This window comes from Sebastes fasciatus, chromosome 15, assembly GCF_043250625.1.
Source record: "Sebastes fasciatus isolate fSebFas1 chromosome 15, fSebFas1.pri, whole genome shotgun sequence".
NCBI lineage: Eukaryota > Metazoa > Chordata > Actinopteri > Perciformes > Sebastidae > Sebastes > Sebastes fasciatus.
Window position 1 is genome coordinate 23544109 of NC_133809.1, and position 17082 is coordinate 23561190.

The following is a 17082-nucleotide window of genomic DNA, read 5'->3' on the forward strand; positions in this document are numbered from 1 at the left end:
TTCAATTTCTTATTACAGTCTTTATTATTTATCGAGTAGACAAAAGTTAATCGTTAAAAACATCAATAAAGTAAAAGTGAAGGAAGCAAAGTGATTAAATATAGAGAACATGTCTGTCATTTGATGGTTGGACTGTCTCTCCAAGTGGGAGCAAATGTCCTGAATTCAAAATGATATGTAAATGTAGAGGAAATGGAGAATGGCACAACATTATCAACTCAACACATTACAATGTCAAGACATTTTGCATCTCTGGAAGTAATACTCATGGCATATAAACTAGATTGCTTGACTTTAAGACCACCACTAAAGATGGATAATCCTAACAGCACATAACTGGGTTGTTGCTGTGGGTGGGAAAAAAAAATCAAATGCAAATCCGTTTTACGCACAGCTGGGTAAATGCATTTAATGATGAAAATCGCTGCCAGCTGCACACACAGATCTGCTTTGTCAGGAGGGATTGTGATAAGATTTCATTTACTGTTTATCTTTAATGAAATCTTCGTGATTACTCACAACCTTTTGGTAATGTCAGTTGATCTGCACCATTCACATTCAGCTAATTGAATTAAAAAAAAAAAAAAAAAAGCAAGCGACAAGTTCAAAAGGTTGTGAGGTTATCGTATAATAAAGGCAGTGAAGAAACTAATAACTCATGTTTTAATAAATATCATTTTTAAATTAAATTGCAAATCTTCTGGTGGGCACCTTGGCCAATTTTAACGCCATAAATTAATACAGACCCTTTTCTAACAGAAGGCATAGAACACATGAATAATTCATCCAGCAGAGAATAATTTCTCAAAACATTAAAATCACATTATGCTTACAGTTGATCAAGGCGATATATCAAAACTTTAATTCTAATGGCTCATAACAGCAGTACCGATCAGTCTTTGAAATCACGTCTTGAATTGATCAAGACACAAAAGGAAGGCAAAATGTTTTCATTTCAGTAAAGCAGTAACAATCAGGCTTTTAAATGGTTGTCTCAATAATACACATGTGCATGCATTGATGTAACAATAAAACAAAGACAATACAACATCTGTTTCCATTAACCGTCCAATGCATAAAGTGCAGGTGAGTCAGAAGCTCATGAGTACGTCTCGTTCTTGCATGCTGGTGTAGAACGGCTTCCCGAACACGAACGAGTGCAGCCCCGCCCTCAGCTTCTCGGCGAAGGCCATGACGATGTACAGGTCTCCTTCCACCGTCAGATCCAGGTCGGTCTTTAGGTTGCGCAGGGATCGAAACGGCTTCTTCCCTTTTTGCCTGTGAAAAGAGGAGGAGGAGAGGCTTTTGTAGTGTGAACTGTTAACAAGCTACAATAACTCGGGGTCAGGGGATTTGCATTAGCATCTAGTTGGGCTGCAGCTGTGCACAGGAACGGCCATGCCACGATGAATTATGTATGCTGCTACGGGATGGCAACTGAGCATAAACAATGTTGTCAAGGCACCTGTAAAATAGTATGGCCTTAGACCTCAGGCTGTTAGCAGCACCATAAACAAGACGCCTTTATCCTTCCACACGAGCACACAAATCATGGCTTTGCTTGTGTAGTTAGTGTTGTCTCCGGAGTGAGATATGTTCAGACGATCACATCTCTGGAAACATTTTATGCATTTTAGACAAAGGAGGAAAAATAAAATAAAATAAAATAAATAAAAAAGTAATGTTTTGTAACATCATGGTAACATGTCTTGTAGTGTTTAGTTAGGAAAGAAACAATTGAATCTCTGTATTATAATTTATAGCAATTAATAAATGACTGCACATTGCAATTTGAAGGAATCCAAAACAATTAAAAGAATTGTGCAATTAGTTTTTGCGATCTACAATTGAACATATCAAGCTGTCATAGTGGTAACATAGAATTTTGATCACATGATTGAATCATTCTCTTGCCCTACAATAATACAGATGCACTTTATGTGTCAAATCTGATGTGTTGGTTCTAACGTAAAACACCTGTCTTGTTTCTTTTTTTTTTTTTGAATATGTATAACCATATATATTTGTGAACTTCAAACATCTACTCTTGGGGATTAACTATCATAAGAGTGTATTTGTCTGAAGATTAGAGCTACATAGGCCTCCCTGGAGACCTGGAGGTTTTAAATGCAATACTGTGCGTTTCCAATACCCATACTACCATACTATTTAGTATGAAAGGAAAGGATTACCAATATATAATACCAGGCTGTCCTACTGCATCCGGTCGTATTTTGCAATATGCAAGCCAGCATGCTTTTCTGGCTATTCTGACCCACAACCCTCTGCGCAGCGGAAGATACAAAAGAAACAAAAGATAGAGAGCACAGACATATAACAAACTGTGGCAAGATATTCGTGGATTTATCTTGGATAATATTATCAGTAACTTTGAACTTCTACTGGAGAACGTATTTTTTGTTTTCTTGAAAGGTTCAACACAATATATGAGATAGTACTTTCTAATCATGTTTGGTGCCGAGCAGGTAGTGTATAGTGGGTTCATCAGAGCTTCAGTCATTGAAAACAGCTACCTACTGCTGGAAACAAGGCTGATGAGGGCGGTGAGAGTGAATCAAAACAATAAAGTTAAAGTTAAGTAAAATCAAAACAATGAGCTGACAGAGTGACAGGAAATGCTCTGTAGAGATGAGGGGAACTGCAGCGTTGGGTGATGATTCTCGTTAGGTTCATCACTATGAGCGACCCTTTTCACATTACACAGAGTCATTTGATCCACTGGTAATATACAAATATTTATCAGTGCAGTTTTAACATTTTTAAGATGATGCCACAGTGTGGCACCACCAAATGTGTGTGCAGTGTCGAAACACCAAGGTACTGATGGAGTCGTGGTGTGTGTAATTTTAGGTGTGTAAGCAATTTGTTTGCACATTTACTGATGCAACAATTCAACCTCTTTTAGCAACCTCAGTGTAATATATAACGCTGTGTCACCTAGTTTGTACTATGCAGTGTTATAATAAATTCACTTTGAGTGTAAATGTATCTCAGAAGGTCTACACGGTTTTAAAATAAGGCAATAAATAAATAATAATAAATACAAATAAAAGAAATGTAAGAAAAATGTAGAAAGTAAGAGATGTATCAACATTACAACCAACCAGAAGTAAGAAGCGCCAGGATCAGAAGTTTGGAAATATTCCTGGCTGCTTCATACTTGTTGCACAATAGAGCAGCATTTGCTCAAGTGACCTCAAATGTCTTGTGTAAACAAGAGAAAAGTCAAATCATGTCGAAGTAGAAAAACAAACCGGGAGTGACTGCTGTCCTAAAGGAGTGGGAAGGTCAGTCCACTGTTTGGGAGCACAGAAGGAGATGAGTCAAGCCCAGATGGAGCGATGACCAGGTCGCCACAGGAACGGAGGCATGAAAAAAATCGGAGGAAAGCTGAAGACACGGTGGGCCGCAGTGTCTCAGATGAATTGTTGGGGCTTAAAGGGATTGTTTGGATTTTTTGAAGAGGAGTTGTATGAAGTACTTATCCATAGTCAGTGTATTACCTACAGTAGATGGCGGTCAGCATGCCCCCAGTTTGGAGAAACAGACAGAAGTTACCGCACGGAAGTAAAGCAATGTACTGCTGTGGATGGGGTCAGCACCAAAAACGTATTTTAGCCACCTAAAAAAATTATATCAGGATAAGTTTACGCTATACTTGAAATATTTTCACTACTTTACCTTGCCGTCAGACAGCCCTTTCTGACGAGGAATTGAAGCCGTTATCTATGCTCTCTTCAAAGCCACCAGACTCCTTTGACAAAAACAGTAATTTTACCTCGCAGAACACAGGAGTTGCTGGTCTACCGCTGCCTCGATTGGTTCGTTTGTTTGTGTTATTGTGTGACTTTGGCGTTTTAAAGAGTTAGTGCGGATTCACCAAAGACACACAATAACACAAACAAACTAAACGATCGAAGCAGCGGTAGACCAGCAACTCCCGTGTTCTGCAAAGTAAAATTACTGTTTTTATCAATGGAGTCTGGCGGCTCTTAAGCGAGCATAGATGGATATGACGGCTTCAGTTCCCTCTCCGAAAAGGCTGTCTGACGGCAAGGTAAAGCGGTGAAAATATTCGAAATATAGTGTTCACCTAAACTGATACAGATTGTTTTAGGTGGCTAAAATGTGCTTTGCTGCCGGCCCCGTCCACAGCAGTACATTGCTTTGCTCCGGTGTCGGTACTCCTGTCTGTTTCTCCAAACTGGGGGTGTGCTGACCACCATCTGCTGTAGGTAATACACTGACTAAGGATAAAAACCTCATACGACCCAACTTCAAAAAATCTGAACTGTCCCTTTAAGAAGGTGTTTTGAGAGCCGAGCCAGAGCGTGACTAGAGATACAAATATTTCTAGTTCTTTTACAAGAACTGAACAAGGTCCCCAGAGAGGAGGAAATTCCATGGACTTAGGAGAGTGTAAAGCTATAGTACTGGTCTCTAACATTTTTTATCATTTAGTGAATGTTCTGTTAACGGCCTAAATGAGAGACGCATTAATGCAAAGTCTGGTGTGAGGCCATCAAAAGCCACCAGGTCACCTTGACACCTGGCATACAGTCTCATTTCTGCACCTCAGGGGGGGAGGCAAAGAAGTGAGAACTTCTTGTCAGTGATCAAATGATGATCATAAAAACATCATTTAGGGCTTTGATGATGATGAGGGTCTATCAGATGGTGACTGGGGAGGCCATGGCATGTGCTTTGCATCATTCTCTTGCTCGGCACATTATTCACCAAACACGTGCTATGTAGACGGGGAAGCTGTCATTCTCGGATGATGCTGAGGATTCATCGCCCTGCATAGCTCGACAACCAGCCGGCCGCCTCTTCCCCGTTTCTTCCCAACACCAATCACCATCATAAACCGGTCCTGTGAGCCAGACTCACCGTCAACCAGGCTATATTTTGTTCATGTCGTTAAAGGTAACGAATCATTTTTATTATTGATTAATCTGTTGATTTTTTGTTTTTGATTATTCGTTTGGTTTTTAGGTAAGTCAGAAAATTGTGAAGACAGAAGTTTACAGTTTGCCTGTTTCATCTTTCCAACAGTCCAAAACACAAAGAGATTACATTTACAATGATATGAAACAAACAAAAACAGCAAATTCAATATCAGCCATTCATTTTTGCATAATTACCAGCTTAAAGTCACTGTCACACGGGCAAAATTAACTGTAAAAATATTTGCCCATTCACTTCCATTCTATGCAAGCAAAGTGTTTTACTTTCGGTGGCAAAGCAAATTTGCATGGCGTGGAGTTTAACTTTGGAGAACTTTGACAGGTGAAGTCGCAGCCTCAACCAATAGCAAAGAAGTATGTGTGTTTGACCCATAGACTGTTTATAAAGATGGACGATAGCTTCCCAAAAGTGAAGCCAAAACATCTGGATTGCCCCCTGGTGGCTGGCTGCAGTATAGACCATAAATCCCGCCCCCTTCATGTTAGCGGATGGGACATGGGCCAAACTAAAAAGTCAAAGTACACGTCAAATACATTTTTCCAGAGATGGTTTCTGTAATTTTAGGTAGTTCTTATCACTCTGATGTATGTTCAAGTGTTAATTTGTCTGACGAGTTTGGTTTTAACTAGATATTTGAAAGGGGGTGAGACGCATGATTGGCAGCTGTGAGTCTCTCTCGCTGACAAGCTGTGGCCGTGCTCGCTATTGGATGACCTTGAGACTGCGACTCTACCGCCCGATCACTACTGCGAAGACTCCGGCTCCAAATTACGTCAAAATCTCAAGATGGCAGCTTGCGTATCTTGGATATTTTTGCTTCAATTTCTGTACAGTGGGAGGAAGTGGAGACACGTCGTCCGTCTTTATATACAGTCTGTGGTTTAAATCATTACATCATTTTCATTGATATGCTGAAATTTGCCTTGCGGGACACAAACGTAGCTATGGATGCTAGCCCCCTGTAACTGGAATGTATGTGCGTCTTCTCTGTCTGGGTCCTCTTAGAACCACCACCAACTTTTACCGCACTGCTGATGGAAACATCACTCTGATTTCTACTGGCAAGCTCAATTTTGGCTGACCATCAACCAAGACGGTACTTGACAAGGTTAATGGAATTGAGTGTGCCAAATGTACTTTATATTTTTTCCATTTACTGCAGGAAGTTTTTTTTTACATTCAGTACTTGACGTCTTGATGTAAAGTAGTTTGTAAATCAAGATATATAACATCTGGCAAAGTGTTGTGTGAGTCACGGTGGAAGTAGAGGTCCTGTTGAGACTAAGTGGAGCCATGCAGTAGGGGAGAGCGAAGTGGAAGTCTTTTTCGGAAAAGTTTGGCTTTAATTAGTTACTTGATGCTATAAACAGGGCGAGTGGAGACGCGTCACCCATCTATATATACAGTCTATAGGTTGACCCCACTTGGCAATGCCCACATTCAGCACGAATATCGCCTCGGCAGGCGACGGTCACTCGCCTTCATTCGCTCACGTGTGACCGTGCTCTAATTCTGCTTTGCATAACTTCAGTAGTATCAAGGGCGCTACACTTCTACAGTCCTTCCCCACTGAATGTATAGTTTATAGTCTATTCATTGTTAGTCTAATATTATGCTTTGTTTTATATTCACGAGGGCCTTTGACCACTAAAGGTCTGAAATGGCGCACGTGTTGCTAACAAATGTCAAATCCTTTTCGGCTAAACCGAAGGACAAACTTTTTGTGCTCTTCACCACATACATAAACATTATGAGGCGTGTCCCCCCTTTGAAGGGCAAAATGGAAGAGGGCAATATGAAAATGCCTCCACTTGTTTCATCAGACAGGAAAGTGCTAACCTCACCCCCCTCTGGTTGTGTGGGATGTTTAACAATCAGGTAAAGCATGTCGTAACTTTTGCGTGTTAGAACATGGCTGCTGCTCCGGTGTTACAGAGAAACAGAGGGCGATCATGAATATAGATTGCCTGTTGTTATTCGGTAATATGTAATATCTACATCTTTCCAGCCTCATAGAGGGGGCAGATAGTTGTTGCGAGCTCAGCAGCACTGTTGGCTAGAAACATGCTGACACACTTACTCATGTGTGGATATACTATGCAAAAATAGAAAGACGTTGCTTTAATTATGTTCTGGGGTGTTTTATGTCTACTGTAATAATAAGTGTTAAATAAGTGACAAATTAACAAGGTCAAATGTCAGGGCAGGGTGCCTCACCAGTGGGAAAATGTAATTTAATCTTGCCATTTACTATCACCTGTAACTGTACGGCAGGGGATATGTACCAGTTGCTATGGTAAACCGACAGTATGTAGATATTATTTGACTCCATCAAAACACTTAACAGCTAAGGTTTCTCAGTTAGTGTCTTTGTGCGTATCAGTAAAGCCAACTGCGATGTATCACAGTCAGAACTTGTCTGCTTGTTCAGAACAGGGTGAAAGATGACTCACCCGATCATATGAGTTTCTTTTCTCATGCTCAGCAGAATGGTGTCTGTGTTCTTTGCACTACTTCTTCTGTAAAAAGTAGCCTGCATGTTCCCCTGACCATATATTCCATTCTTTCTCTGCATCCAAGACATTGTTTTGGTTTTAGAACTCTGCAGGTCCACTGTACATGTACCTAGTGGCGTTTGAGATTGGTTTCAGCTGGGTCCTCGCCTAGAGGCCTGTACTATACGAAGCAGGATTTGGAATTATTGAGGTAACTTCAGGGTTAACACTGCTATGACGGTGGTTCACTTCTTATCGGGGTAGATTGCCATGGTAACTAACCTGCTCCGGAGCAGGTTATGTTCCAGATAAGACATCAACTCATATAAAAGCACCTCCTACTGACCAATCAGAGCTTGGTGCACAGATAGTATGATAATATTACACAAAGACAAAGGAAGTTAGAGTCATAATCCAGGCTAAAAGCAACACAGCTTAAACTGACAAAAGCAGGAAGGACAGCTGGCTGTGTGCTGTGGGTGCTTATCGCTTTGAATTATGTTTTTGTATTTTTTTTTTTTTTAAACTTGCTCTCAAGTCTGTTTCACATCACCGGAGTAGCCACAACTTTGTAAAATGCCATAATGTGATTCAGTGTAATCTAATCATCATATACTCTGAAAGCTATTTATATTTCACTGCAAGATCTAAATGACTATGTCTGACTTTTGAGTATTCCGTTAAATCAATAAGTCTGTTAATTTACGCCGAGTTGATAACCACCGTCGTAAGACCGTTTAGTGGGATCGCGGTTGATAGGGTTAGTTAAGCCAGATAACGAGAAGATCCCCTGTGTATGTTGAACTCGTTCCGTAGTACAGGCCTCTGGACTAACAGATGTTTCTCAACTGAGTTAACATTGTAAGTTCCCAATCATTCCATGTATGGTCATTTTGTTCCTAAGAGCAGTTCCCAACCTTTTCCATCATTGAGTAAACCGACGACCCCTGACTAAGTGACTATTTTATGGATATTTCATATTATATTCACTGCATAACAATAACAGTACAGAACAACTAATAAACTGTACAACGACCCCAAGTAACGAAGGCAACAACTGCAGGAAGTTTGTGTAAAGCGAAAGATTGTGTAAGATTAATTCCTGTGAATATTGCATCAGAGATTCTTCCTGTTTTTTATAGTAACTTTGAATACAGTTCTCTGTCTGTATTATGCTTTTTTTCATTTTTAACAATCATACATAATTAGAAGGCTTCTTTTTTGACAAATTTAGTGTTTTCTTCTCCCTGATGCTTTGCCATTGCTCTACTAGCTCTTTGGTTTGTTTTAATTGCGTACTTTTCTAATACAGGACGAGGCTGTTCAGCAGAGAGGGAAGGCTCTGTGAATATAACTTGTGTTCAGGTCTTCACCGTGCCCTTATCCTGTTTATATCTTAGAAAATAATCCAAATTTTAAAAATAACAATTTCATTTAGTTTCACAAAAATGAAGGAAATGTTGAGATAGAAAGTTGTCTCACACCCCTTAAAATGAAGAGGGCCTCGCGACCCCCCATGAACCTTTGGTGACCCCCTAAGTTGGGAACCACTGCCTTAAGGCCGTCTCTGACACACCAAGCCGACGGTCGGCCGTCGGACAGTTTGGGGCTGTCGGTGAGCATCCATTGGCCTAGTTTTTGTGGTGTGTTCCACGGCGGAGCCCGTCGGTGAGAAAAATCAGTCTGATTGGCTGTTCAGCTTAAAATCAGAATCAGTGCACGAAAAGAGATATGGACGTGAGGAAAGCAAGCCAACGAGTAAAGTCAAGAGGAAACACACCAAAGTCTCTTCTCAGTTTGCATCATCATCTCATCTGATCAATCCAATACGCGGATATTTTCACAACGACATGGCCATCTGGAATGAAGCTAAGTGGTGAGTCAGAGTGGTGTGAAAATGGTCGGCAAACCATTGTCTTATCTTATCTTATATATGTATCATAACAACGGCTCGTCCCCGGTCTTCTAGGTTCCCTTTTTGAATGACAAATACAGACTACCACTTCCTGCTGGTGTGCAGGGTGATTTCATCTCACGCAGGCGCAGAACGTATGTGGTAGTTGGCCGTCGGCTGTAGTCTTTGCGGTGTGTTCGAGGGCAACTTTTTGGCGGAGACAAAGGCAACGTAAGGCAACACAACTTGTGGCCTTCGTTGCTGCTAGTTCTTTGATATCGGGTTGGTGTGTCAGGACCTTTAGAGCTTGCTGTACCTTCACCCCTGTACAACAAAACCCCGTGGATAACGTTACCAAACATTGACATGACTATCTTGACTCCAAACTTGAGGAAAGTGTGTTACATCAGGGCCACAGACTACAAAACTTTAGGGTGTGTCCTGTCTATGTCCCTATCAGAGTAAGGTCAATGGCTGAAGTGCAATGTCAAAGCAAATACAATAACAATGGCAGATGACAAGTGAATTATCAGCTCTGGTATTTAGGCTGTTTTTTCTGTGGAATGGGTGCGTGGTCTATTGCCAAACAATAATCCTTCCTGTTATTTTGGATTAAAGTCTTACTGGCGACAGCTCTTACGTTTCGTCCTCGATGTACTTGAGCAGCGTGAGGGCCTTCCTGTGGAGCAGCAGCAGGAACTGGGCCAGATAGGTGCTCCGCAGGGACAGGCCCGGCTTCAGCATGAACACCTGGGTAAGACACAGGATGTCAATTAGTAGTCCGGGCTATGGCTCTGCTGTGAAAAGGCTGCAATAATACACTCCACCCTCCTCTGTGCTAACCTTGAGAGAGAAACATACTGCTGTTGTCGCGAGAAAAACTTGTAACTCTGGGAGCACTTTCATAGGGGCGGATGACGGGGTTGTGACCCGTGGGAATAAATTCTACATTTCTGTACCTATGGGCTCTAGAGACTGTATCAGTGAGGTGGGAGCACATCATTCAAGTATTTGCTGCAGCCTGATACAGTACTAGGCCTGGTCTGCGTTCAATAGCACTGTACCGCAGACAAAATATGAAAATGCATCTGACACTTTCAGTATTACACTGCAGTAAAAAACAAGACTAGTCATACACAGCAATACGAAGCCAAAAACAACGACATATTTCAATTTTTTGCAGTAACCCTTGAACAAGTATCAGCTGGTTGAATCCTCACTCAGAGCTGACAAACTGTCAGCAGTAATATCACTGCAACAACATTTTGCAATAGAAATGCATACGAGACAGAACAGTATATATATAGAATAGGCAAGAAAAAAAAAAACATTTGGTTCCCTATCACTTTGACTAATTCTGACACCAAAGAGGTTCATGACCTGACCAAAAGGGAACAACAACAGTTTCATTTTAGGGCTTCTGCAATAAGAAGGGGGTACTTGTTAATGGTTAAACGATACTGAGAGAGCCATTGTAGGTAAAAAAAGAAACTTTTACGGAGCCGGGGGAGGGGGTAATATTCCGAGAAAACCCCCCCAGAATTTCTGAGATTGAAATCGTAAATTTACGCAAAAAAACGTGGATATTCTCTGAGATTAAAGAAGTAAATTTACGAGAAAAAACTCACAAATTTATTAGAAAAAAGGCTCAAATCATGATTTTGTTTTCCTCTTAATAGTCCCAATTCAAGGCAATATCTCTTCAAAGTCCGGACGATTTTTCTCGCAATATTCCCCCCCATCCCTCGGCTCATTCATTTATTTATTTATTTTTTACCTACAATGCCTTAATATGCCATCATAAATACACCTCAACTTGGTGTGGAAAAAACATATTTTATCCACATTCAAATTCAGTTGAAAGCTCTATTAAATGCTTATTTTTTGTTTTACCGACCCTGTTATTGTTACTATTTCAGATAGAACCCATTTACATACCTCTCACAAAACACAGCAGGTACGCCAGAACAATGTTAGAGGGTACATTTTTAGCAATATTTATATTCCTACTGTGGGCTAAAAAAAGATATGACTCAGCAACAACCCTCCAAAACCGTCTATTTGATTTAAATGGTAAATAGTGCTTTTATCCAAAGTGCTTTACAGTTTCTCTCTCTAATTTTTCTTCTGAATGATGATAATGAGAATGATAACAATGCTTATTGTTATGTTATCTATTATGTTCCTATTTTTGTCAATATGCTGCAGGGTTCATTTTTTCTTTTCTTATTTCTTCTGACTCGGTTGAGAGTTTTTTTTTTTATTGAAACAATAAAGAAATGGAAAAAAAAGCGTGGCTATATTCTTACCTCATCTATGAATGACCTCACCAAAGTGTCTTTATGCATGACGTCTTGAAATATGTTCCTAAGAAAAAAGGCATTATGGTTAAGATATGACATTGGCATTTTTTAATGTGAGAGGATTTTTTTTTTAAACAGTGTGTGAAAAAAGTGCAAATAAAATAGTGTATTTTATATTATAGAATATTTGTGTAACCCACAAACACAACAGATACTGTGCGTGCATGGCTTACAGGTCAGGTGTGAAGCTCTCGTCAGTGTGGATGACTGTGTCGGGCGGTATGTCCTCCTCGCTGTCCGTCTTCCAGAGGGCGCTCAGCTCAGACCGCATGTAGCGCCGCTGGTTGTACGTGTGCTCGTGGCACGGCGGCATCTGCTTGACCGTGTTGATGTCGACGTCGATGTGCGTGGTCGGGTAGGGGGAGTAGAGCACCTGGCGGAAGGGAAGGACGAAGCTGCCTGTGGAGTCCTGGGAATTAAAAAAGAAAAAAGGGGGGAAACCCACATTGAATACCTGCCGACCCCTCAGATGATCTTACAACCTGGTCGGACTATTCTGCTTAGTGTGCAGGAAATGTGTTCCCTCCACTGCATTCTGTGCCAATGTAAAGAGCACACAGCACAGACACTATGTTTCTTTATGACTTAACTGTACAATAATTCAACTATGCAATACTGTCATTAATACTGTATTTATACTGTATATTCAAGAAATATTCTTATTAATTTTTTTGTTTATACCATTCTGGCATTTATATTTAACACACTTAATATATACCACTTCTCAGTATTTTGTATTTACTTATAAGCATTTTGTATTTGCTTTTTTGCACGTCTTGATGCAAATAATTGTACATATTTTTTATATTCTCATTTTCTTATTTTTTATTTTTAGTACTTATATTTCTTTACATATATTTTGATAATATTATACCATTATGTACATAATTTACATGTTACATACTCCTTTATTTATATTTTCTTACACTTCTTATGTTTATACAAGAGCAACTGTAATGCCCCAATTTCCCCCTGAGGATCAATAAAGTATTTCTGATCTGATTCTTTCTACAAGAGGAAACAACAACAACAACAACAACAACAGGAAGTTCATTGCTGGCAAAAAAAAAAAAAAAATTATTTATCAGACCTTCCGACCTGCATATATAAACAAAGAATGAACTTCAAGGTAGCTCTACGAAAAACCTCCTATATGCATGTCATATATGCGCATAGAAGCTTTAATAAATTATTTCACCTCTTGCAAGCAAGCAGCTTCCCATTTCCTTTCTTGTTGTTTCTCCCTGGGCCTCTTGTTCCTCGCTGCATTTCATGTGGAAATCTATAAGAGGATCCTGCAGGAGCTCTGTGCACCATACTTACTCTTTATGGCTGAACTAACAAGCAACTGCCTGTGTAACATTAAGCCCTCCTGCCTTGTAAAACAGCAGTAAATAATAAGTAATTGTAATGTTGAAAACTGTGAGTGGAATACACTAAGGACAAAACTACACATTTTTAACGCATGTACATCTTAACTCGCACATTGCAGTTGCAGGATGATTAAAAATAGAAACCGTATGAAGACAACACAAAAAAGCTGCATGCGTGAAAAAATTATCTTAATCGTATGCAGTGTAGTAATACAAATATCTTATTGCAACAATTTCTAGTCAGAAAAAGAAATTAGGTCAGAACAACATCAAACAAGCAGGCAGAACAGAACAATATCCAGGCTCTAATTCAAATCACAGTGTGCTGTATAATGAGAGGAGAGAACTGGTGGCTACCTTGAGCAGACCCTGAACAAACAGGCCCGTGTCGTATTTGAAAGAAGAGTCAGCCATGCAGAGGCGGGAGCACTTCCTCTCGGCCGGGGTGAGGAAGAGGCAGAGAGTCCGCACAATCTGTGGAAAAACAGTCAGATTTCAACGCTTTGACAAAAAAAGCTGAGAAAATAACTGGCTTTGATTCTTACATGGTGTATTCAGTTGCTTTCAAGTGAAGGAGAACAGCTCAAATTTAGACATAATTGCAACTATTTGCCATTTGACGGGGTGTGCAAACCAAACTAACAGGGCCAGCTCTAGCCCTTTTGGTGCCCAGGGTGAAATTCCAATGCGGAGCCCCAGCCCCCAGGTTTTAAGACAAAAATTAGGATTTTTATTTGCATAAATAACTGTATTTATTATAATATAAATAAACAATTGGGCCCTGATATTGTTGGTTTAAAAGTGTATAGTCAGTTTCACTACAATTTACACTTTTATTAACAAATAAGTTTGTCCGGGCAGATGAAAAAGTGTGAGAAAGAGTTACAGGGGTGAAAAGTGTACATCTTTCTTTCTTTGTTCATTTGTTACCTCAATGCAGAAAATGAGGAAGGGATTTATTCAAGGAGCTACATCTCAGCACAAAATGTACTAAAGTAGCCACATTTTGGTTATAGACCTTAATCTGACATTAGGCTTGGGGCTTGTTGTTAGATACAAATAAAAATCTTGATTTAATTGGTGCTCAGTTCAGGCCTCAAGTCAATAAAAGTACATATCAAGGCTGTGTAGCCCTTTGATATTCATTGGGCAAACTGTTAGTGGCTGTTTTCTGCTGTAAATCTCAAAAACAAACAGTGTATGGTGAGCAATATCAGTTTCCTCGGTTAGCATGTCCAACTTTTCTTCGTTTAATTCCAATATCTGCGAATTTGGAGTAGCTGATATGTTTTTTCATATGACTTCTATCATTTTGGAAACAGTTGCAGCAGTGACTGTGCTGCCAAGCCCAGACAGACACTCAAAATACCGACCCAAGCAGTTACAGAGACTGAAAAAGTGCATGAGGGGCTCATTAAACTCAAAACAACAGCACTTCAAAACAATTTAAATTATGTAGGTGCATTGCTTTTGTCTGTGTGCAGCCACTAATACGGTGCATTTACCTTATTTACTTTCTCTGGGTTGCTTCCAACCACTATTGAACAGCCGCAAGTCTGCAGATGAGAGCTGATGGCCCTGAACCACAGAGACAAAGACATGCAAATTAGAGTCAATTAGCTTCATTAGCATAGTTCTAATCATCAATGACAGCTTTTAGGAATAATGATTGAGACAAGAGGAAGTGGGTCCGAGAAACAATCAGGAGGCTTTACATAGAGGGGCCAGTGGAGAGTTAACTCTTCCCAGTAATCATTACATTTACCTTTTAACTTATGTAGTTTGGTTAATATTCTAATAGTCTTATATTAATATTCTATAATATACTTTTAGAATATATTCTCAGGTAAATAGTCCATTTCTCACCTTCAGTCATCACAAAAAATAACAACTATTTTGCCTGATTAGTTTTAAACTTCATCTTACATTACCTCAAACATACAACTAGTCTGTACGGAAGCCCTGAGATGCAAGTGAGGAAAAAAAATTCTGGTGATCTATTTTCTATGTCTGATCTAAATTGTTTTCTCTCCTGTGTTTATGATTTAAGAACAGATGAAAAAAAATGTTTTGTCAGGATAATCTTTCTAAATTCCTTAATGTTTTTTTCATCGGTGAAAGAGGTGGAATGTTTTTTATGATTTTTTTTTTGTCATGTTATTGTTTGTTGTTGTAATTTCTCCATGCTCTCTAAACACAAGGTACATACAGTATTTTGTGTGTTAGCAAATTATGTAGATTAAAACTCACCCGTCAAAAAAAAAATTAACACCTGCCAAAAAGTTTTTCCCCCCAAATGTTTTCACAGATTAAAAAAACACGTAGAAAAATAATCGTGGCAAAACTTTTTTCCCACCGGTTTCACAGATGAAAAAAAATGAAGGAACTTAGAAATATTATACTGCAAAACCTTCTTTTCACCTGTCACAAACACAGGACAGAAAACAATTTAGATCAGACTTAGAAAATGGATAACCAGAATTTTTTTCTGTACGGAAGCCCTGAGAGCCAAGTGAGGAAAAAAATTATCTGATGATCTATTCTCTAAGTCTGATCTAAATTGTTTCCTCTCCTGTGTTTATTACTTAAGATCAGGTAAAAAAAACTTTGGGGCTTTCATCTTTGAAATAGATGGAAAGTTGTTCAGGAGTAATTTTTTTTTCAGGATCAGTATTAGAACTAAAAGCATTCATGTTTTTTTCTAGAGTTAAATTTCTCCATGCACTTTAAACACAATGTACTTATACTGTATTTTGTGTAAACAAATTATGTAAATTAAATCTCACCTGGAAGAAAACATGAATACTTTTAGTCCTATTTAGAACATGTGGTAGTGGTGCACTTCAGCCTCTTGTGGCAACTTTAACAAACTTAAAAAAATTAATCCGTCAAAAAAAATTATTCCCACCTGAAAAAAAAGTAACTTTGAAATATTATCCTGGCAAAACCTTTTTTCACCTGTTCTTAAGTCATAAACACAGAAGAGAAAACAATTTAGCTCAGATTCAGAAAATGGATCACCAGAATTTGTTTTCCCACTTGCCTCTCAGGGCTCCCGTAAATCTGTTATTCTCTAATTAAAAATCTCCCTCAGCTATAAATATCCTTAAGAATCAAGCAAATAAATTCCAGTGCACAGATGATTTGTCATCACCACAGGATGCCGAGCTAATCCTGTTCAACTCTGAGCAATTGGGGGCTTCATCGCCGGGATGGACTTTCCAGACTCTCAACACTAACAGCGATTTAGGTATGGTCCTTTCTCTGGAGGAAACTTCGGCTAAGTGGAGAGCCATTACTCATCTGGAAGGTTGATGGGTGTTAAATGGGCATTGTTCATCATCTGTCTTCCATTTGCCTGTACGGGAGGTGCTTACTTGTGGAGGAAATCCTCTCGGCAGCTGTCCCCGATGTCATCATCATTTAGCACGGTGTCTTTTATCTACTCGGCGGGAGCGAAACAAAGGGGTCATTTTTAAAAATTGGTCTCAACAAAGACAAAAGTGCTGATGGGCACATTTTGCAGGCACTGCGATGAAAATAAGATGCAAAGCCACCATTGTGTAACAATGTAGGAAACAGCAAGAAAGATTCCAGGGAGCTTCTTTTGTGCTAGTTTTTTTGTTTCATTTGCATATTAGAGGGGAGCAAATGTGTTGAATCGCACTGGGTGGTAATCTAGGCAGAGAACCTGGATAATTCAAACATCCTGGAAATAGAAACTATGTGAACAAGTGAAATAAGGAAAAAAAATCTAATTTACCAAAGTTGGAGACATTTTTTTTCTTTTTCAAAAAGTCATATGTGATCGTATTCAATAGAAACTCTGCCATCAACAAGAAAATGATTCACAGATCTATAGTGTGTTTCCCCAAATCTTTACATTCCTGTTGCTGTTATGTTAACAATTATTCAATCGTTATGGTTTCTTCTAGTTCGTTTGTCGTTCATTGTTCAGTTTTGAAGTA

At 39.3% G+C, this 17082-nt stretch overlaps 1 protein-coding gene across 2 annotated transcripts in view; it reads right to left on the bottom strand.

Annotated features, from left to right (window-relative positions):
* c9orf72 (C9orf72-SMCR8 complex subunit) overlaps window positions 1-17082 on the bottom strand; it is a 21086-nt gene continuing 4004 nt past the window's right edge. For both annotated transcript variants that reach the window (XM_074660550.1, XM_074660551.1), the window contains exons 4-10: window positions 16492-16556; window positions 14620-14692; window positions 13472-13588; window positions 11915-12150; window positions 11688-11745; window positions 10019-10128; window positions 1-1278 (exon numbers count right to left, since the gene is read on the bottom strand). In XM_074660550.1, the coding sequence (XP_074516651.1) occupies window positions 1092-1278; window positions 10019-10128; window positions 11688-11745; window positions 11915-12150; window positions 13472-13588; window positions 14620-14692; window positions 16492-16556 (846 nt within the window). In that variant the 3' untranslated portion in view covers window positions 1-1091. The remainder of the gene's footprint in view (window positions 1279-10018; window positions 10129-11687; window positions 11746-11914; window positions 12151-13471; window positions 13589-14619; window positions 14693-16491; window positions 16557-17082) is intronic.